Source organism: Heptranchias perlo, chromosome 18, assembly GCF_035084215.1.
Source record: "Heptranchias perlo isolate sHepPer1 chromosome 18, sHepPer1.hap1, whole genome shotgun sequence".
In the NCBI taxonomy this organism is placed as follows: Eukaryota; Metazoa; Chordata; class Chondrichthyes; order Hexanchiformes; family Hexanchidae; genus Heptranchias; species Heptranchias perlo.
Window position 1 is genome coordinate 46647539 of NC_090342.1, and position 20778 is coordinate 46668316.

Consider the following 20778-nt stretch of genomic DNA (forward strand, 5'->3'; position numbering starts at 1 on the left):
TTGCCGCCCATTTCTCAGGCGCAAAACAGGCGGCTGTGAGTTCAGTTCCTCCTCCGGGATTTCCAAGTTTTACCACAGCACTGTTAGGAGTAAATATCATGGTGCAATCGTGCATGTAGTGGAACATGGGAGATATAGGTGAAAAAATGTGACTGCTTGGGAGTTGATGCTGCATCTGGTGTCCTCAGTCCCAATTACCAGTCATCCTGATTGGTAACTCTCTCAGCTGTACATCCGTTATTGTCCCCCGAAAGTACCTGAAGCCCTTACGTTAGCCCAGATTTTAACACTGGGCAGATGTTTAAAATGGCGGCCAGGCGCTACCCACTGCTTTCCCGCGGCATTCGTGCCCCCGCGATTTTAACTACCGGGTTTAGGGAAGCATCGAGGCTGTCCGTGGCAGACGGAGGCCTTATGAGTATTTAAATGCTGGGGTCCGATGACGTAATTTGAACCCTGGCGCAATTTAAGCTGTGAAATGCCCAGCCCTGGAACCGCCAGCAAAAGCAGGCAGCAAGCAGGATCAGGATGAGAAGAGGCCCAGGAAAGTGAATTGTTTTCATTTTCATTTTCAGTGCTCCCCCTGGCCCCACAAGGAAACCTGGGGCGCCACCGAGTCGTTTCCTTGGTTTCTTGTCGGCGCCCTGAAGCCGCGCCATTTCCCACTCCCACCCGCCAGCCTCTGGACTTTGGGAGTCAGTGCCGGGCCTCACATTGGCACTGTCGTGGGCACTTCTCCCCCCATTCTGTCCTCCACATGTCGCACTCCCGCCCCAGGTTAAAATCAGGGCTATTTTTCAGGGACAAAACTCACGAAAAAATTGACGACAAAAATTCAGAAAATTATGTAAATGCTTCAATAGTAAATTATTTCGATATGCAGTTAATACAAGGATATTTTGAATCAATTTAGAGTAAATGTCATCTGTTAAAAAAATTACAACAAATTTCAGCACATTTTTACATCTCTTTCCCCCCCTTCACTCTCTTCCTCCGTTCTCTCTCAGCTCCTCTATCTGTTCCCAGTAGCTGATTAGTATATCTCTATCTCTCTCTCCCCAACATCTGAACACTCAGCAGGTACTTCCCTCCATTCTGGTGGGTCACCAAATTTCCGCTGTACACGGTATTCTATATGTTCATGATGATAATCCATAAGACAGAAGGAGACATCTGCCCTATTGTGATCGTACTGACTCTTTGCTAAAGCAGTCCAAAATTAATCCCACTGTCCTGATCTCTCCCCATTGTCCTGTATCTTCTACTTCAAATATTTATCTATTCTTTTCTTAAAAGAAGCAGTGGACTCTGTGCAAAGCATTCCTTTCTTTCACAACTCTCTGCAAATGTGGGCTAACTGTGTATATTTAGTAATATTATCCTGACTGATTAACCGCTGTATTGCACTCGAAAACAAAAGTTATGGTGTATACAGGATGTGAGTTTTATATGTTTGTATACGTGTGCTCGACTTTCATTAGAGCACAGTCCTTGAGAGCTGAATGTTTTGTGTATCAGAAGGAAGGGTGTGCTTTGAGGGATGTCTGTGCAGCAGCAAAATAAAGTTGGAACAAATTCTATGTTGCAACGAAACTGTAGGATAAGGTTTGACTGTGATAAGAACATAGAAACATAAAGGCTGGACTGAGAAACTCTCCCAAAACCGCATCTAATTCCCTTTGAATAACCCCAATGATCTATTCCAAATCTTTACCACTCTTTGAGTAATTAAGTTCTTCTTTACATCTATTTAAGTTACTTTTCATCAATTTCTTTTAATGTGCCCTTGGTTTACTTTGAAGTAATTCTCTAGGTTTACGTCAACTGTACCATTTAATATTTTATATCCTGCACTGCAGTCTGCCTTTAATGGCTTTCTATCTAGGTTGTAAATCTTAAACTTCTGTAATTGTTCCTAATGTATTTTTGTTTTTAAATTGCAAGTTATTTTGTACTTACTCCCCAGGCCGTGTATCATAGCACTGCCAAGAGGGGCAGCAGGCTGCTAGGTATCTGTCAGTGGTAGTCTGTAACCAGCTGCTAACAGCTGCATGAGAGCAGCCTGGATGATGCAGCATTCAGTATTTCTTCCCCTGCTCCCTTTGGCAAAAGGCCTGGATCTGCAGTTGGTGCCTATCCTGAATGTACAGTGGACGTGGGAAACCTGTGTGGGGCCTTGTGAGTGCATAGACACGTCCTTCCACTCCAGCGCACAAAGCATCGGAGGCCTATTGAGTAACAACAATAACTTATGTGAGCCTTTAAAGTAGTAAAACGTTCCAAGACCCTCATGTACCTCAGTGACATGATCATTGCTTGTCTTCTGTGGTTCAGTTTGATTTTCATCACAGAATATTTTTTTTGAGTTACAAATCAAAATCTCACACCTTTTTATTAGGATTGGCTACGTCACCCAAATTTAATCAATCTTTGTAGGGCAGGAGACAAAGCGCTCCAATTGCTGTGTGTTGATCATTCCCTATTACTGTCTTTGCGATGTTAAAGGCAAGTTACAGTAAAACCTGAACTCTCGAGTGACAAAAAACTAGTTTGGTTCCTGATAAACATCATTACACAAAAAAATCTATTACCTCAGCATCGGACAATTTGCAAAGTACAAGCCTTGTAAGGCTCATAAATTATAGTCACATTCCTATGAGGCTTGATAGAAAGGAATGCAAATCAGGAAACTTATCAGTTTGTTTATGTATGTTGTATTCACTGGGAGATAACCTATCTCCACTGTCAGTCACTATTGTTTATTGAGACAGTTAAACCAGCTGGCAGAGGTGCATCTCCTCAATCCTGATGTTTTGTGATGTAGATAATGCTATCTGCAGCACATTCAGCTGGTTTTATATGTTATACCCAATTATATTGGGGATCTGTTTCCAGTGGAAGCATTTCTGCAATGTGACCAATCCCTGGGTGAAGACATCGCCCTGGTTACACTATTTACCACACTGGAAGATTTGCCACATGCAGTTGCTACAGAATTGTATGCAAGACATTCCTGGGTGTGGGTCAAATAATCAGGTTATCTTGTCCTGCAAGCAGCGATTCTCTGACTTTATGACACTGGGCCGAGCATTCCCCACTCACACTCCGCTCTGTGACGCTTCCCGGTGTCCTTATCCCGTCCCTCCCACTTATCCCACTCATACTTACCTGTAAAATATTGGTAAGTGCAATGTCATTGTATATTGCTGATAACCCTCTAGTTCAGCAGAACTGAATCTCTCTAGGACAAGTCAACGTGGAGTCTTTCTGTGTATTTATTTAAATGCAGTGACTGTGTGATGTGATTGTGAACAAACACAAAAAACTCTGAATTCTGCTAAAGGTTAAAGACTAAGTTCACCGATCCCACTCCTCCCACAGGTTGGAGGATTGGGGCTGTAGTGCTGTGGCCCTATCCCTGACTTGTGCTCCCATTGAGCATGGCTTTCACCTGGATCACAGGATGGATTAATTTACTCATAAAGGCAATCCTGTCTGACCGCTCAGGTGGGGAAAGCGCCTGACACCCAGTTAACTGGTTATATGTTTGAGTTTCCAAGGTACCTGCTGATCAGCTGCCTAGGAGAAAACCTCATCAACTAGTGGCTGGATGAAGGACAGAAAATCCTAACTTACAAGACAGGAGAAACCGAGTATATTGCCTCTTTCTGCCTTTTAAAAGCATCCTCCTGTTAACTGATTGCACAACGGAATTGACAATGTTTTTGGAATGGGCTGTTATCCAGGTCCCCTCCATACATCCAGCTGAAGGCTGCTATGTAGAGACTAGTCAATGGTCACTTTTGTGTGTGTGTGTGTGTGTGTGTGTGTGTGTGTGTATAGGAGAAATAGTTACTAAAAACCCAAACAAAGAGCAACTATAATCTTCATGAGGTGAAACACAGCTGGGCTGGTGAAAGTGGACAGTGCTTGTTTCCTTGCACATACCCCAGACTGGAGGAAAGTTGCCCATTTCAGTGACATATGAAGATTTGATTTTTATGCAGTCGAGCAAATTACATCTTTGGTGTTTATCTGTGGTTGCGGGTCACCAGAAAATGAGAGTATCATCAAATTATGGGCCAGATTTTGCTGGAGCAGGGCACCTCGTGGCACGCCTCATTGGTTAGACTTGTTCGTGCACATTTAGGTTTAAAATTTTTTGCCCACAGAATTGCTGGAAGTGCGAACTGATAATGGTGCAGCGAGGGCATCAGGGCATCAGGGATCTTGGTGAATGACAGGACAAACAGGGCATCTCTTTAAACAATGAGATTTAAGGATTGAGCAATAAGGACTGAGAAGGAGGGTTATTTAGAATGGGTGGATTCAATGTCAAATCAAGTACAGAAAGAAATGAAGAGAGGGAAAGAAAGATTGGATTAAGAGAGAGAGAAAAAGAGACAGAATGGAAAAAAAATTGTAAAATTTTAAATTTGACATTTTTAAAATCTCCAACAACAATTCACTATCTGAAGGAATGAGACTCCACAACTATAATTGTTCACTTTCTGGGTAAGAGAGTTTGATTGGCAGTCATTAACAATTATCACGTCATTAAAAGAGTACTTACTCTGTTAATTACTAGACTTAACTTTCTGTGCGAGTTTAATGGGCAAACATTGTGCAAATGCAGAAACTTCATGAAACTCACGGGGAGGTTGTTCATGCTGTTTTCATGAAGCTAATGGAGGAGCGGGCAAATCATCCAGCAACTTGTGGCGATTCGCAATTCACGGGTTATATCTTCCTCGCTACAAGTTGCTGTCTGATTTGTACATTAATAACGGCAGCAAAATCTGGCCCAATCTTAACTCTAAACATATTGTGCATCAGACGGTCTTAAGTCTTTTCACAATTATAGTTGCAGTAACACTTATATTTTTGGATTTCAAAATCACGCCTTGGAAGGTTGGTAAATCTATGCTGTCACATTCTAACTATAAGAAGGCCCTCCCGTTCGAATCACAACCAAGTCTGACCCTGCCCACGTGCACGGACCTTCCAGTAGGAGTCACAGATAGGGATCAGGAGCAGGATCCCTGGCTGAGGCTAATGGCTATATCCCATTGTTATTTTGTGTGAGTTGCTGTTCTTAAAAATAGTATATTTCCAACATCTATATTGCATGAAATTCAGTGTTTTCCCAGCTGCTATATATCGGTTAAAGCACAGCTTTTGTTTCGTGTGATGCAGCACTGTCGACACGGACTTTGTGTGAATAAAGAGATGGCAACGAGGCCAGTGGATGGAGAATGGGGTCCCTGGGGACCGTATGGAGCGTGCTCAAGAACATGCGGCGGAGGGATCAGAAATGCAGTAAGAGACTGTAACAAGCCAGAGTAAGTGTCTGATACTCCTCGCGGGCCAGACTGTTTAAAGGTGCGTTCTTCCGTTTTGGGTTCCTCAACCACGCGGGTCTCGCACAACCAGCTGTGAGTCAAATGTAAAACTGACGGGAATCTCCCAAGGCAGGCCGAGAGGAAGACCTGTGGTTATTTTAGCGAATCTTCCAGGTCACCGATTGTACATTTGGTTTGCTGCCGCCTGCAGAAGGCCACGGTTTCGGAAACCCGGTGCGCTGGTGCAATAGAGAAGCACCTCAAAAGCCACTCTTTTCGTATCTTCCCAAGACATTATTAAACACTAGAAGGGCTGTACATTTAACGCCCTAAAATAAGGCTGCTGGGAGGGGAGAACGGTGTCTTTATTGCTCGTTATTCAAGGAAGGAAATTGCATGTCATTTAACTGTTCTCTTCTCAAATAAATTACACAGAAACGGGCCATTCGGCCCAACAGGTCCATGCTGGTATTTATGCTCCACATGAGCCTCTTCCCCCTCTACTTCATCTAACCCATCAGCATATCCTTCTATTTTCTCCCTCATGTGTTTATCTAGCTTCCCCTTAAATGCATCTATGCTAATCGCCCCAACTACTCCTTGTGGTAGCGAGTTCCACATTCTAACCACTCTCTGGGTAAAGAAGTTTCTCCTGAATTCCCAATTGGATTTATTAGTGACTATTTAATATTTATGGCTCCTAGTTCTGGTCTCCCCCGCAAGTGGAAACATCGTCTCTACATCTATCCGATCAAATCCTTTCATAATCTTAAAGACCTCTATCAGATCACCCCTAAAATAAATGGCAAAGTTAACAAACTATTTCATGGAGAAATGATAGTTCTTCCTTGTTCAACCTCCATACACAAAAATAAATACTCGCTCATGCAATGGGAAGAAATACAAAGGGGCAATCTCCCTTGTGGAGTTCCAGGCCACGTGAGACCATTTTGATCAGTTGGACAGTCGCCTGTTTTTCTCCTGTCATCATCGTTTGCAGCGGTCTGTTTACCTCCTTTTTTGTTTTAATTGATGTTTATTCTTTAAAATATTACAGTTCTGTTTCTTTTGCAGATGTGTAGAAATTTAGCAAAATTTTAGTTGCTTTGCAGTTGAAATTTTGATTTATTTAATTCACGGGCAACACAACTGCTGCTCAAACACCTTTCAGTGTGGATTTTAATTTTTGAATTTTTGGTTTCAGTTTTCCAAAGCCTTAAAAGACTGCTGTTAAAAAGGGATAGAAGTTCTACTCTTCCACTCCCCACACAGTCTGGGAGCGCACATCTTGATACTCTCCTAACCCAGCTCTTGACTTTCCATCTCTTAAAATTAATGGTCGGAAAATCACGGGATGGGAGTGTGCGATTTCACGACAAACAATCCTCTTGTATTCTAGGAGCACAGAGGCAGAATTTTTCGACCCCACGGTTTTTTCTTAAGATCTGTTGAAAGTCATGGATATGTCCCAGTGATTGCCAAACAATGATTGTCAACCAGTGATTGTCTACCATAACACTTGCCCACCTGGCCTGTGGTGTCACACAACTGACAGAAACCTGCCCCAAGCTCAGCTCCCGTTGACCATCCAATTTTCTGGCAAGCAATCTTCCAGACAAGAATAGTCTGTCTAGAGTTTTACAGATAAGATAATAGATAGAAGCAGAAAGAGCAGATAGATACTGACGATACAGTAATCAAACCCACCACAGTGCAGCCAATGTGCTACCAGTGGGGAATCTTGCCATATAAGGAAGCTTGGCAAATAGATGATTGAAGATCACAAGAAAAACCCTGGATTGTAAGGATGTCATTTCCTTTGATGTAGAAGCAATCTCTTTTACGATTGTCTTTAACGAACGGGATCTGACCAGACTAACACCGTAGCAAACAGTGAGCTCACGGCCTTGATATCATGTTGCCGCTCAGAGATGATCACATCCTCCCAATTAGACCTGTCCTCGACATCCAGTTACAAAGGCTGCTGACGGGTGACCTCATCCAGTGGCAATGCTGATGGTGGGTGACTGCGTCCAACGGTTTTCAGGTAAATTAAAGCCTCCTTCTGCGAGAATGTCAGCTGACGTTGACCTTCAGGTATAGCTAGTTTTCTATAACAGCACGGCAAAATAATATTTGTAGGAAGTTAATTTTGCAGGATAAGCATTGTTTAATAAAGTGGGAAGATGGAGAAAATGTTATGACCAATGATGACATAACACTTGTCAGTTTCCAGCTGGGAAAAATAATGATTTTATGTTTTTGTAGCTGAGGAAAACCAATTCTTGGTGTTGTCACTTTGTCATTTTAGTATTATACATGTGAGACGGTAGTTTTTATTTCCATAGGTTTGACACTTTGTTTACTGTCCACCTATTTAAGTCTTGCTGACCTGTTTACTTCATTCGTAAATTGTTGTTTTTTTTCCAAACAGGCCCAGAAATGGTGGGAAGTATTGTGTGGGTCGCAGAATGAAATTCCGATCCTGTAACACTGAGCCATGTCCAAAGGGAAGAAAGGATTTCAGGGAAGAGCAGTGCTCGGAGTTTGATGGGAAGCATTTTAACATCAACGGTTTGCCGCCAAACGTACGCTGGCTTCCAAAGTATAGCGGCAGTAAGTGTTCCAAAGTGTTTGCAGTGCAATGTGCCAGAATGTTGTGACCTTTGAAGTCGGTATAAATGTGTGTGTTCTGTCGTCGCAGTTCTGATGAAGGATCGGTGTAAACTTTTCTGCCGTGTAGCTGGGACAACAGCATATTATCAGCTCAAAGACCGGGTCACTGATGGTACTCCTTGTGGGCCAGATACAAATGATATCTGTGTGCAAGGCTTGTGCAGGGTAAGTCGAGAAATTGCACGTTACTGGAATCCTAATGCATTTAACCTCTTCTCCTTATTTGGGATTGAGTGGGAGTTGGGCCATAGTAGAGCAAACACCATTGGAAGAGAACTGCACAAGAGGGTTGATACTGCAAGGACTCACACTTTTGGCACAGAGGCTTGAGGCCTACAATGCTTCTTGTAGCATCTGATCAGTGCTCCACTCACGCAGCACTAACAGTGGGCGCTGATGCGAGAGGTCCACTGTAAGGAAGAAAACATTTTCTTGGATGGTCCTGACCTTGTGTCTACGCCCAGCCTACCTCCTTGGCTGTTGAGCCTCGAAGGCTGATGTTCCTCAGGTGCTGGATGCCCACCTCCTCCCTCCCCCCACCAAAAGGTGCAGACCCTTGCCCGAAATCCAACCCCCGCAAAGTCTGCACATTCCCAGCACGAGCTGTGCTAAACGCAACATGGGGGTGAGATAAACTCAGTCTGGGAGTGTGACCCATGCATGGGAAACTCTCCTGAAATGTACGATTATGACATGTGTACTTGTCCCTGCATTAACAATCTTCAGGTTCTATATTTTGCAGTGTGCTGACCTCCACTGATACCACATGGTTTCATTTAATGGCTTTTCACTGTGGGCCAGCAGTGGCCTGCCAAATGCTGAATATGTGGCCTCACTAGTGGCTGGTGTTGGCATCACCGTTTGCCTGAAATTGTGCTGAGCACCATCAATAATAAGTGGCCGTGATGTTCTTTGACAAGCTTACCCACTCTCCCAATTAATGATCATTTATTTGGCAGATTATGAAGTTGTTATTTATACATCAGCCTTGTCTTGAGAGATCCCAGCTGCTTAATCCCAGTGTTTCTTTTACAGCAAGCAGGATGTGACCACGTACTGAATTCCAAAGCGAGGCGGGATAAATGCGGAGTATGCGGTGGAGATAATTCCTCATGTCGGACCCTGGCTGGTACTTTTAATAATGCACAATATGGTAAGTTGTGTTCGCTGGATGGTTAGAGAAAAAAAACGACCAAACCAGCGAAGACAAGAGGTTTTTCTTTTTAAGCGAGAAAGTATAACTGCCTTTTTAAAAGAGTTTGTATTTTTAAAGTAGTGATTTTAAAAATAATTAATTACGACCTGGTTTCCAGCTTCATTTTTCTAAACATTAATATTAGAGTTTCAGTTGATAATTGTGAAAATATACTTCAATTACTGACAATAAAATGATAAAATCATATGGAAAATACCAGGGAATGATTACCACACTGTAATCTAAGGTCAGAGTTCAAACAATGCCATAAATTACTGACTATATTTGAACCCTTGATTTAAATTGCTATCCTGCAATCACTCCAAGGGTCTGATTTCCTCTGTCTGCTAATTTTAGGGCACTGGTAAATTCCCCTCTGCACTGCCTTAAAAGAGTTACAAACTTATTTATTTAAAAAAGAGGATATTAACCCCCCTCAAAATCCAATAACCTTGTTATATTTAAATTTCAGCATAATTTCTATCTGCAGAATATTAAAACTGTGCGTGTGTGTGAAGTAATTCCAAAACTGTAATCCAATCATGGGTCAAATGATGCAACAAACAGTTTGGGTGTTAATCTCATCAATGGTGTAAAATGTGGTCCTCACCCAATTATTAGATTGCTGCCTTTTAATATCATTCCCAGGTATCCATTATTCAAGGAAGGAACCAAGCTGAGGAGTTCAATGGAAAGAAAGAACTTGTGTTTATATAGTGCCTTTCACATCCTCAGAACATCCCGAAGTATTTCACAGAAGTGCAGTCACTGTTGTAATGTAGGCAAACGTGGCTGTTAATTTGTACACAGCAAGCTCCCACAGACAGCAGTGAGATAAATAACCAGTTAATCTATTTTTTGGTGTTGTTGGTTGGGGGATAAATATTGGCCAGGACACTGGGAGATCTCCTCTCCTCCTCTTCGAATAGTGCCAAGCAATCTTTTATGTCCACCAGAACAGGCAGATTTGATTCAACATCTCATCTGAAAGAAAGCACCTCTGACAGTGCAGCACTCCCTCAGTACTGCACTGAAGTGTCAGAAGACATCACTAAGGTCGAAATGATATTGTCATTTTGAATTCAGTCTCTGCCTTCATAGGTTTTTGTTGTGTGTATGGTTTTAATTTTACTTGGGAAGTTCCTTCATTTTTGGGGCTCTTGTACGGCAGTGGCTAGCATTGTACTTGTTTCTGGTCGGTGCACACATGAGAATTAGTGAATGTTATTACTGCAGTGGATGCAGTGCTCCATCATTGAACAGTGAAAATGTCTTTATTATATTTTTATATGCTTTCAGTTTTTTAGTAGACTTCAGTTAGTTGCTTTTTTGTAAAAGAAAACATAATTCCTTTGTCTTGGCATCTGGGCAAACAATACTCTAAACTGTTTGGAGCCATTTGTATCTCCAGAGGGGCCATCTAGTCCAACTGGTCTCCTACAATGATGTTTGCATTAGAATTTACCTTATGTCTTAGAAATGCTAAATATATGTGAACATACAAACGCCAGTCAGACAACAACTTGCATTTATATAGCACCTTTAACGTAGTAAAACGCCCCAAGGCGCTTCACAAGAGCATTATCGAACAAAATTTGACGCCAAGCCACATAAGGAGACATTAGGACTGGTCAACGAGGTAGGTTTTAAGGAGTGTCTTAAAGGAGAAGAGAGAGGTAGAGAGGCGGAGAGGATTAGGGAGGGAATTCCAGAGCTTAGACACTCAGAGATTGTTCTCTGAGCCAGCTGATGACATGAAAGCAGCCAAAGCTGTTGATACACAAGTCAGGTGTCAGAAAGACAAACAACTTACCGAATGGCCGGATGTCCATTGTCTGCAGTGAATTTATTTGGATGGTAGAACTGATTAATAACGTGATTGCCTGTCTAATGGGAAACAACTTCTTTGATCTGTTGCGTCAAAGCCTGCTTAGGAATGCTGTAAGTGCTGCTGGTTTTCCCTAAACCTGGTTCTCTGCATGCCTGTCTGTTGTAACAGTGAGAGGGGGTCCTGTGGGAGCTCAGCATCCACGTTTCAATCATCCGGCACCCGATTAAGAGACTGTGGATGGAACCGCTGAGTTTGAGCAGTTTGTGTAAGTCACCTATTGTACCGCCAGTTACTTGCCATATCCTTTTACTTCTGTGTCATCTTAGGGTTACTTCCTTGATCCTGCTCCCCCAGTGGGGTAGCCACACTGGAAGGGGTGCAGATTGGTGATAGGACTGCATCTCCAATTCTCTGACCTGCACTTTTTGAGAGCATGGCGACCCGATGAGAGCATGGGGTAGTGGAATTAGCTCTTAATTAAGTCAGCAGCTTCAGTCAGAACAACATGGACTGATGGTATGGTGTTTTCTGTCTTTCTGTGTGGACAGGAGATAGTGATGGGTAACCCAAGTAACCCGGATGAAAAATACTGTAGGAAAATCCCTGTGGCACTTTAACCCTGGTCAACATTTATCCCTCAACCAACATCACTAAAAAACAGATTGTCTCATTGCTGTTTGTGGAACCTTGCTGTGCGCAATTTGGCTGCCATGTTTCCTACATTACAACAGTGACTGCACTTCCAAAGAACTTAATTGGCTGTAAACAATAATAACAACAACAACCACCTTTATTGATATAGCGTCTTTAATGTAGTAAATCTTCCCAAGGTGCTTGAGGTGTGCATATGAATGCATTCTTTCCCTTTTTTCTTTAACCCATTCATATCACACATAAAAGTGCGGGCTGCTGTCATATTATGTACATAAATAAAGAGAGCCCCGATTGTAACCCTTAACTCTGCTAGTTTACTCGACTCTACCCAACCTCAGAAGTGCAACTTAATTGCAGCAGTGCAAGTTTTCTTATTTTCCCAAACCAGCCACCCCTGCTCCCTCTGGTTGGCAAATTATGGGCGGAAGACTCGCAACCGCTAGAAACCACACAAGGAACCTTCATCCAATCAGTCTAGACCAGATTTAAATCCAGGTCCCATTAGGTAAAAGGACTGTGTACAAACCCCCTGAGGTAGTCTGTCCCACATCTTTTTAAAGGGATAAACCCTGTGAAAACTTTGCAACTAACGGATCCCCTTCAAATGGGAGGAGTGATAAGAGATTGCAACATGTGATCTACACGTTTACCTTAAGTCATTTTGGCCGAGAGAAATAAATATTATGGGGAATTGGTGCTCTTTGTTTTTGTAACACGCAGACTGGATTTTAGAGATGCACTGTGTTGTGTTTCTGTCAAGTATTTAGAAATGCTCTGCCAAAGGCTTAGAGTTTTATCCAGTAAGTAACTGAATCACTTAAATCTGCAAAGTGGTAGGCTCGATCCATACAGAGTTAGTAGGCCTCAGCTGGGGCTAGGCCAGGGGGTGCTACGATTGGCCACAAACTCTGGATTAGGGAGGAGAACATTTGACCAGGGCTCACTGTCAACTAACACTGGAATTGCATATGCATGGACCTCAGATTTCAGCAAGTAGTCAATACCTTAAGGAGGGGAGAAGATGTGTGCGAAAAAAAAATTAAATTAATTCCCCGCTGTTACTTAAAACAAAACAATTCCTAAATTGATGGAGTTCCTGATTGAACCATCAATGAAATTCACTCCGTTTTGAAGTTAAAGGAACTTAATTCTCCAGTGTTGACACACCCAGGTGTTCAGCACTTTCTTACCATGGGTCTGTAAAGTTGCCTGTTGGAGATGCTGGGTTGTAGCAACTCTCCAGCATTCCACTCAGTCCACTATATAATATGGGATTAGAGTAGACAGGGCTTGATGTCCGGTGCGGACACGATGGGCCGAAGGGCCTCTATCCGTGCTGTATAACTCTATGACTCTATGACTATCCTTAATGGGTCGGCCTCGCTAGCCTGTTCCTGGAACAATGCTTGTGTCCCTGTACATTAACAATAATTGGGCCTGGATAGTCTCTCTGCATGTGGCTGGAACAATGCTGATGACCTGTACATTAACTATACCTGGGCCTAAAGCTGGATATTCATCAATGAAGACCATGTTCCAGCTCTGTGAGTGGGCGCACTGTGATGTCATTCGTGGACATCAGTGATTCTCTCCCTTTCGCTCCAAAAGGCCGTGACTCTTTGCTGGAATACAGCTCCACAGACACTGCCAGCCATTCACTCCTGGCCAAAGTGGCCATTATAAATATGGCAGTCTATGTAGCTGGCAGACTATTTGATTGTAAAAGGGATTAACACCGAGCCTGATCCTGTCCCCAGCTCGTGCCCAACATGCCTCACTCTTAAGTGATGGAGGGGGCTGGCTCTGTTTCTCCCACTCCCCCCCACCCCAGGGGTGCTGAGGCCAATTGTAGTGCTCCAACTGGTGCCTTGATTCAGACTGGGGATAAAAACAGGAGGGCCTTCTGGTCTGTATGGGGCTCAGCACTGCACAGGGCAGGGCTGTACGGATATTACCACCAGCCTTATGGACCGGGTAATGGTGATGCTATAAACAGCTCCCAGCACCCTGGGGGAGCTCCCACTTTTATATGCCATCCAGCGACCTTAGCTGGGTAGTGTACTCTGATCAGTGTGTTCAGGAACAGGCTCATAGGGCACTCATGATCAGTGTAGCTCAGGACCACACCAGGTTTGGCATTTATCCACAGGGAATGTCCCTCGGTATCTCTGTTTATAACGATGCTTGACCTTGGTTTATGGTATTTGTATGATGTCCACTACGACACGCATCTCTTATTATAATGTCCAAAAGTGTAATCTTACAATAACTTTAGCCTTGTAGCACTTACTCTGCTGATTACAGTCCTTGAGCATTTATGGAGGCTTTAGTTTTGTCGCGACATTGGTCCTTGAGGTTTTTCTTCACAAAGAATTAATTTTATAAAGTTTTAAGGAATCCGTTACTCCTGGAAGTTTTTTTTGCTCATCACCAAAGTTTGGAGTTCAGACAGATTGTCGCCCCCGAGTGGTGCCTAATATTATTACAACAATTTGATCTTAAATGCATGTTTTGGCTAAGTTTTAAAATATCCCTTTGAAGATTTTATTAAGTAAATAAGATTGATCAGCACTCAGTATAACTAACACCCCCTGCCCCAAATATTTATTTTGAAAAATTACAGATATATTTAATATGTAGATTCAATTTGTGCATCTGCTTACGCACAGTGTAATTCTTCAGACCATTCCCACCAACAAATTTTAAAAGCCCTATTCCACCCCCATCCCTCCTATCCTCATTCCAGCTCCACTAAAGGCAATGAATTGTGCTGGTCTACAGTTTCACTTGTACCTGCAGCCCTCCAACACTGCACTGAATCCATCATTCGGGACAGTGAGCATTGTCAGTTGTGGGAAATCACAAGAAAGCCAAATCCTGTCTTTATCTGCTGCCCACACACATGGATAGTCACTGGATGGTGATCTGTATTGGGAACAGGTACCCTGGCTGGTATTTTAATTTAATTGTAGAAAGGGTGACCAGCCATTCGATTTCAGTGGGGGCTTGCTGCACAGTCATGTTGATCATCACAAACCAGGTACCAAAAGTCCAGTTTTCAATTGTTGACTTTTTTTAAAAAACAGGCTGTGTGTATGTGGAATTTAGCCTTGGCCCGGAATTTCCTGGGTCACACTTGTACAGAAATTACACTGAAATTTACACCGATTTCTTGCTGATGGGAACTTACACCGAAATTTCCTGCTGAGTTTGTTTGCTTATGCGGGAATGCCCGGGGCTCGCCCGAAACGCATGGGCAACCAAATGCTCCCGCCCGAAACTAGGTGGGAACCCACTTAACTACCACAATTCTAAGACTCCATTTGCAATTTTCAGTAACATAGGGAGGAGTGTGCATCACGCGTGCTCTACCCACTTGGACTAGACCTTGAGGGGGTCTAACCAGTGTTCCCTAAAGGAACCACTGGAGGTCGCTCACAAAATGGCCACTAAAAGAAATTTTTTGCGTATTTCTGTTGGGTCAGGGTGAGCAGGAATTCTCCTCCTAGCCATGCAATAATACTGTCACCCACTGTCGGTCGCTTAGCGGGCCCCACCAGTGTGCTACACGGGTAGCAGCTGGAAGGCCCTGAAGGTCACAGATGGAGGGAGAGATCCTTATAGCGGCCTCCACTCCCTCCATTTTGCTTCCCATCACTTACCTGCTGAAGGATTGGTCTGAGCCGAGGCCCTCAGTGGGAGATGTGTTGAAGTTTTTAAGGCTCTTCAATATGGCTCCCACCTCTTGTAGTCCTGCTGCGGCAGCACTGGCCATTTCCCTCGGGGACACTGGTGGGCTCCAACTTGCCGGTGGGAATCCCACCAGGAGCCTGTCATGAATGTTTAATGATCCCCTCCCCCCAACCCAGAAAAATGGGCCAGGTCATGGAGGGGTCAGGGTGGCAGGCGTAAGCTGTAAGAAGAGGCAAATCCAGCCCATAATATGAGTTTCTCAGCTAAATGTTATTGTACAATTGAGTTAAATTTAAAAAGGAGTTCAATGTGTTAATTTTAATATTTTTATCTCAAATACAGGTTGAATTATCTCAATCTTCCTGATTCCAGCAAACTTATGGTTTCAGAATCTGCTTGTAGGTTGGAGCAAAATAAATTCTCTACCAAATAGTCCTTAAAGTTGATTCTTTTCCTGGGAAGTTAATGTATAAATAAGACCATTTTTATCATATATAAAATGCACAATTACTGAATATTAATATTTGGTGATGAGTTAGGCATTAGGTTCTCCTTTTTAAGTTGTGTCCTGGAACATCCAATATTCTCCAATCTTCTGCCTCGCACTTGTGTTTTTCCTCCCATTTTTTGCTGAACTCTTTCTCTCCCATTCTTTTTCTCTCCCTTTCCCCATTTCCAGAAGGCATAATTCAATCTAGTGGGGCCGATATTTCGAGTTCATTGTGCTGCTTGAGTAGTCCCGCCCACCGGCAGGGCATGTTGGGTGGGGGGGTTCTTGCGGGCCATTTGCCCACGATTTTCCATCAGTTACAATTAACAGATGGAACATCATGAGCAGCAGGCCCATTACTTCCCGATGTGCAGCCATCCCATTGAGGCTCCCTGGTGCCATTGCGAACGCAGAAGATCGGTCCAAATCCTCCAGCATTATTCATGTCAGCTCAGAATATTAAAACAATCAACAATGGTTCTAAACAATGACATAGACCAACAAGCTCCTGTGATAGAGACTGCAAGTTCAGGGAGTAAGCAGCATCAAAATTTCTTCAGAAGCCTTGGATGGTAGTGCTTGATAGAACAAGGGAAGAAAAAAGAAAGGAAAAGAGAGACAAGGAGGGCAGAAGGGAGGGAATGAAAGGAAGAGTAGAGGGGAGCAAAGAGGCAAGGAGGGAGGAAATGTGGTGGTAGGGAAAGGAACTAGTGACAGACAAGGGAAGAGCATGGGAGAGGAAATGAGAGAATGGGGATAGAGGGAATTGGAAAGAGGAAAGGAGGGAATGAGCTAGATGAGACAGGGAAAGAAAGAAAAGAAATGATGGTGGGATGGGCAGACCGAAAGCGAGAAAGCAAGATTGAGAGAGCAATGGGGATAGAAAGAACATAAGAGATAGGAGCAGGAGTAAGCCATACGGCCCCTTGAGCCTGCTCTGCCATTCAATAAGATCATGGCTGATCTTCTACCTCAACTCCACTTTCCCACCCTATCCCCATATCCCTTGATTCTCCGAGAGTCCAAAAATCCATTTCTCTCAGTCTTGAACATACTCAACGACTGAGCATCCACAGCCCTCTGGGGTAGAGAATTCCAAAGGTCCACAACCCACTGATGGAAGAAATTTTTCCTCATCTTGGTCCTAAATGGCCGACCCCTTATCTTGAGACTATGCCCCCTAGTTCTAGACTCTCCAGCCAGGGGAAACAGCCTCTGAGCATCTACCCTGTCAAGCCCTCTAAGAATTTTATACGTTTCAATGAAATCACCTCTTATTTTTATAAACTCCAGAAAATATAGACCCATTTTACTCAATCTCTCCTCATAGGACAACCCTCTCACCGAGGAATCAATCTAGTGAAACTTTGTTGCACCCTCTCTAAGGCAAGTATATCCTTCCTTAGGTAAGGAGACCAAAACTGTACACAGTATTCCAGGTGTGGTCTCACCAGAGCCCTATATAATTGCAGCAAGACCTCCTTACTCTTATACTCCAACCCCCTTGCAATAAAGGCTAACACACCATTTGCTTCTTAATTGCTTGTTGTACCTTCATGCTAACTTTCTGTGTTTCGTGTACAAGGACACCCAAATCCCTCTGAGTACCAACATTTCTTAGTCTCTCACCTTTTAAAAAATATTTTGCTTTTCTATTCTTCCCACCAAAGTGGATAATTTCACATTTCCCCACATTACACTCCATCTGCCACCTTCTCGCCCACTCAATTAACCTGTCTATATCCCTTACAGCTTACTTTTCCACCTAGCTTTGTATCGTCAGCAAACTTGGATACATTACACTCGGTCCCCTCATCTAAGACATTGATATATATTGTAAACAGCTGTGGTCCAAGCACTGATCCTTGTGGCACCCCACTAGTTACAGCCTGCCAACCCGAAAATGACCAATTTATTCCTACTCTCTGTATTCTATCCGTTAACCAATCCTTAATTAATGTTAATATATTACCCCCAATCCCATGAGCCCTAATCTTGTGTAACTACCTCTTGTGTGGCACCTTATATATTACATTCACTGGTTCCCCCTTATCTACCCCACTAGTTATACCCTCAAAGAACTCCAGTAGATTTGTCAAACATGATTTCCCTTTCATAAAACCGTGTCGACACTGCCTATTCATATTATGATTTTCTAAGTACCCTGTTAGTACGTCCTTGATAATAGATTCTAGCATTTTCCCTCCTGAGAGAAAGATTGAGAGAGACAGAGAATGAGAATAGGGTATGGACAGGCAAAGACAGAGATAATGAGAGGGCGGACAAGAAATGAAGAGAAAAGGGATAAGGAAGAGATGAATATGACAAAGACAAAAGGGAATACAAGAGTCAGCGGTAATGAGTGAGAGTGTGAGAGGAAGAGGGAATATCAACCAAGGGGGAATGAGATGGAAAAAGAAATGAGAAAGGGAATCCAGGTTTTAGGCAAATAGTCAGAAACAGAACATGTTAGAAGGCATGTTGGCTGGCTAGGTTTCAACATTTTTTGCACGGTATACCTGTAGTTACAATGAGAATATCACTGAGTGAACTATTTATTGTTTTTAAAACTTGTGGCTCTTTGTTTTTTGGCTCTGGAGCGTTGAAGGATTGGCCACACCTGATTTAGTGTGTAACTCCCATGCAGTGTCAAACCTGGTTATAACATGCTCAGGGGAGGTTTTGGCCATCCTGAGCCCTTTTTAAACTCGACTGGAATTGATTCAGATGTTTGGAGAATACAGACGCACCCGCCTACATGCTCGAAACGTTTACATTTTAACTGCTATGAGGGGAGCTCTGCCCTTGTGTGTAAGCATAGATGTATAGAGCCCTCTCCTGGGGCAGGAGCATTGCAGTGGGAGCCAGGAAATATAAACAAGGTAGTGCCAGCTTGGAACCCATACCACAGTTAAAGTGACTGAACACTGTACATATCAGACTGACAAGTGTAAAAGAAACATAGAGCTAATTCCTCAGATTTTAGATGAAGGGTGATTCTATGAGCTGCACTCGCAGAGAGTGCAGATTGGAGCCCTATCTGTGTCCCGTACTCCCTATCTGAAGCCACACAGATTGGAGCCCTATCTGTGTCCCGTACTCCCTATCTGGAGCCACACAGATTGGAGCCCTATCTGTGTCCCGTACTCCCTATCTGAAGCCACACAGATTGGAGCCCTATCTGTGTCCCGTACTCCCTATCTGGAGCCACACAGGTTGGAGCCCTATCTGTGTCCCGTACTCCCTATCTGGAGCCACACAGGTTGGAGCCCTATCTGTGTCCCGTACTCCCTATCTGGGGCCACACAGATTGGAACCCTATCTGTGTCCCGTACTCCCTATCTGGAGCCACATAGATTGGAGCCCTATCTGTGTCCCGTACTCCCTATCTGGAGCCACACAGGTTGGAGCCCTATCTGTGTCCCGTACTCCCTATCTGGGGCCACACAGATTGGAACCCTATCTGTGTCCCGTACTCCCTATCTGGGGCCACACAGATTGGAGCCCTATCTGTGTCCCGTACTCCCTATCTGGAGCCACACAGGTTGGAGCCCTATCTGTGTCCTGTGCTCCCTATCTGGGGCCACACAGATTGGAGCCCTATCTGTGTCCCGTACTCCCTATCTGGAGCCACACTGGTTGGAGCCCGATCTCTGTCCTGTGCTCCCTGTGAGTGTGGCCACCCCTGTTGGGAGCACAGGAATTACCCGTTTATCTCTCTCTAGTGAAAGTAATTCTTCATTGTTCAAGATAGAAGTCAAAGTCTTTTCACTTTTGAAATTGCTGTTGTTGAGACTTGACAATTGAGTGTGTGCGAAGCTGTTTTTTTTAGATGTATATGAACCCCTCCTTACACTTTCAGTAACTATAGCGCAGTCAGCATTCTGCGAGCAGTAACATATGAGTGGGAGCTATTATAACATCGCCATAATTGAGCAAACGCTGTCCGCAGACAGGCTCCGTGTGTGAACTGTTGCTGAGGTTTTCAAGCCTGTTTTTACTTTTACATTCTGTCAGATTCAATTAATTTTGTCAGTGCTGCTTTTTTTACTCATTATTGGGAGCACTGTTGAATTTTATATACTTCCTGAAACTTCAATATGCGGTTAAATGTAGCTCTTAAAAAGAAATAGTATAATCGGGGTAGGAGGGAAGGATAGATTTCCTCTGTGCATCCAAAACCATAAATGTTTTCCTAATCAGTGCACTTCCGATTGTGCTACATGTTGTGCTCAGAGCAAAATGAGGGAGGGAGGGAGGGAAGAGAATGAGTAAGGAAAATGAGAGCGGAAGAAAATGAGGGAGGGAGGAAAATGAGGGAGTGAGGAAAATGAGGGAGGGAGACCTACCGCCGAATCCCCAAGATGATGGTGAGAAGGCTTGGGTTGCTGGTCTGCCCCTCCAACCCCGAGTTGATGTTCCTATAAAAGGTGTTAATGGTGCCAAGAGCCTGCTGTAGATGTGGCTCGATGTTCCTCTCACCTCTCTGCCAACTTCGACACTGTTCACTGCTCCATTCTCTTCCACGGTCTGACCTGGATGGTACAGCTTCATGGTTCTCTTTTGGCTCCAGTCCTGCCTTTCACGATGGAGCCAGTACTTTGTCCTTCCACTGAGTCCAACCGTGCACTATTGCTGTACTACCTGACTGACACCGAGTCCTGAATGAGTTGAAACTTAATAAGGTTTAGTGTTGGCAATATTGAAGCTATTCTGCTGTGCTCTTGCCATTAACCTCCTTGGTTGCCTGCTCAGGCTGAGCCCATTAATGGCCAATCTTGGCATTTTCTTTTCCTCTAAACTGAGTGTGTTGCCAAGAACAGTGCCCACTTACACCCACCCCTACCTCTCCCTGTCCAATGCTGAAACCCTCATTTGTGCCTTCATCACCTGGTGG

General features: G+C 43.7%; 1 protein-coding gene across 1 annotated transcript in view; it reads left to right on the forward strand.

Annotated features, from left to right (window-relative positions):
* LOC137334837 (A disintegrin and metalloproteinase with thrombospondin motifs 20-like) overlaps positions 1-20778 on the forward strand; it is a 423984-nt gene that overhangs the window by 218194 nt on the left and 185012 nt on the right. Inside the window, exons 12-15 of the mRNA XM_067999860.1 lie at positions 5197-5342; positions 7777-7958; positions 8047-8183; positions 9054-9171. Of these exons, the coding sequence (XP_067855961.1) occupies positions 5197-5342; positions 7777-7958; positions 8047-8183; positions 9054-9171 (583 nt within the window). The remainder of the gene's footprint in view (positions 1-5196; positions 5343-7776; positions 7959-8046; positions 8184-9053; positions 9172-20778) is intronic.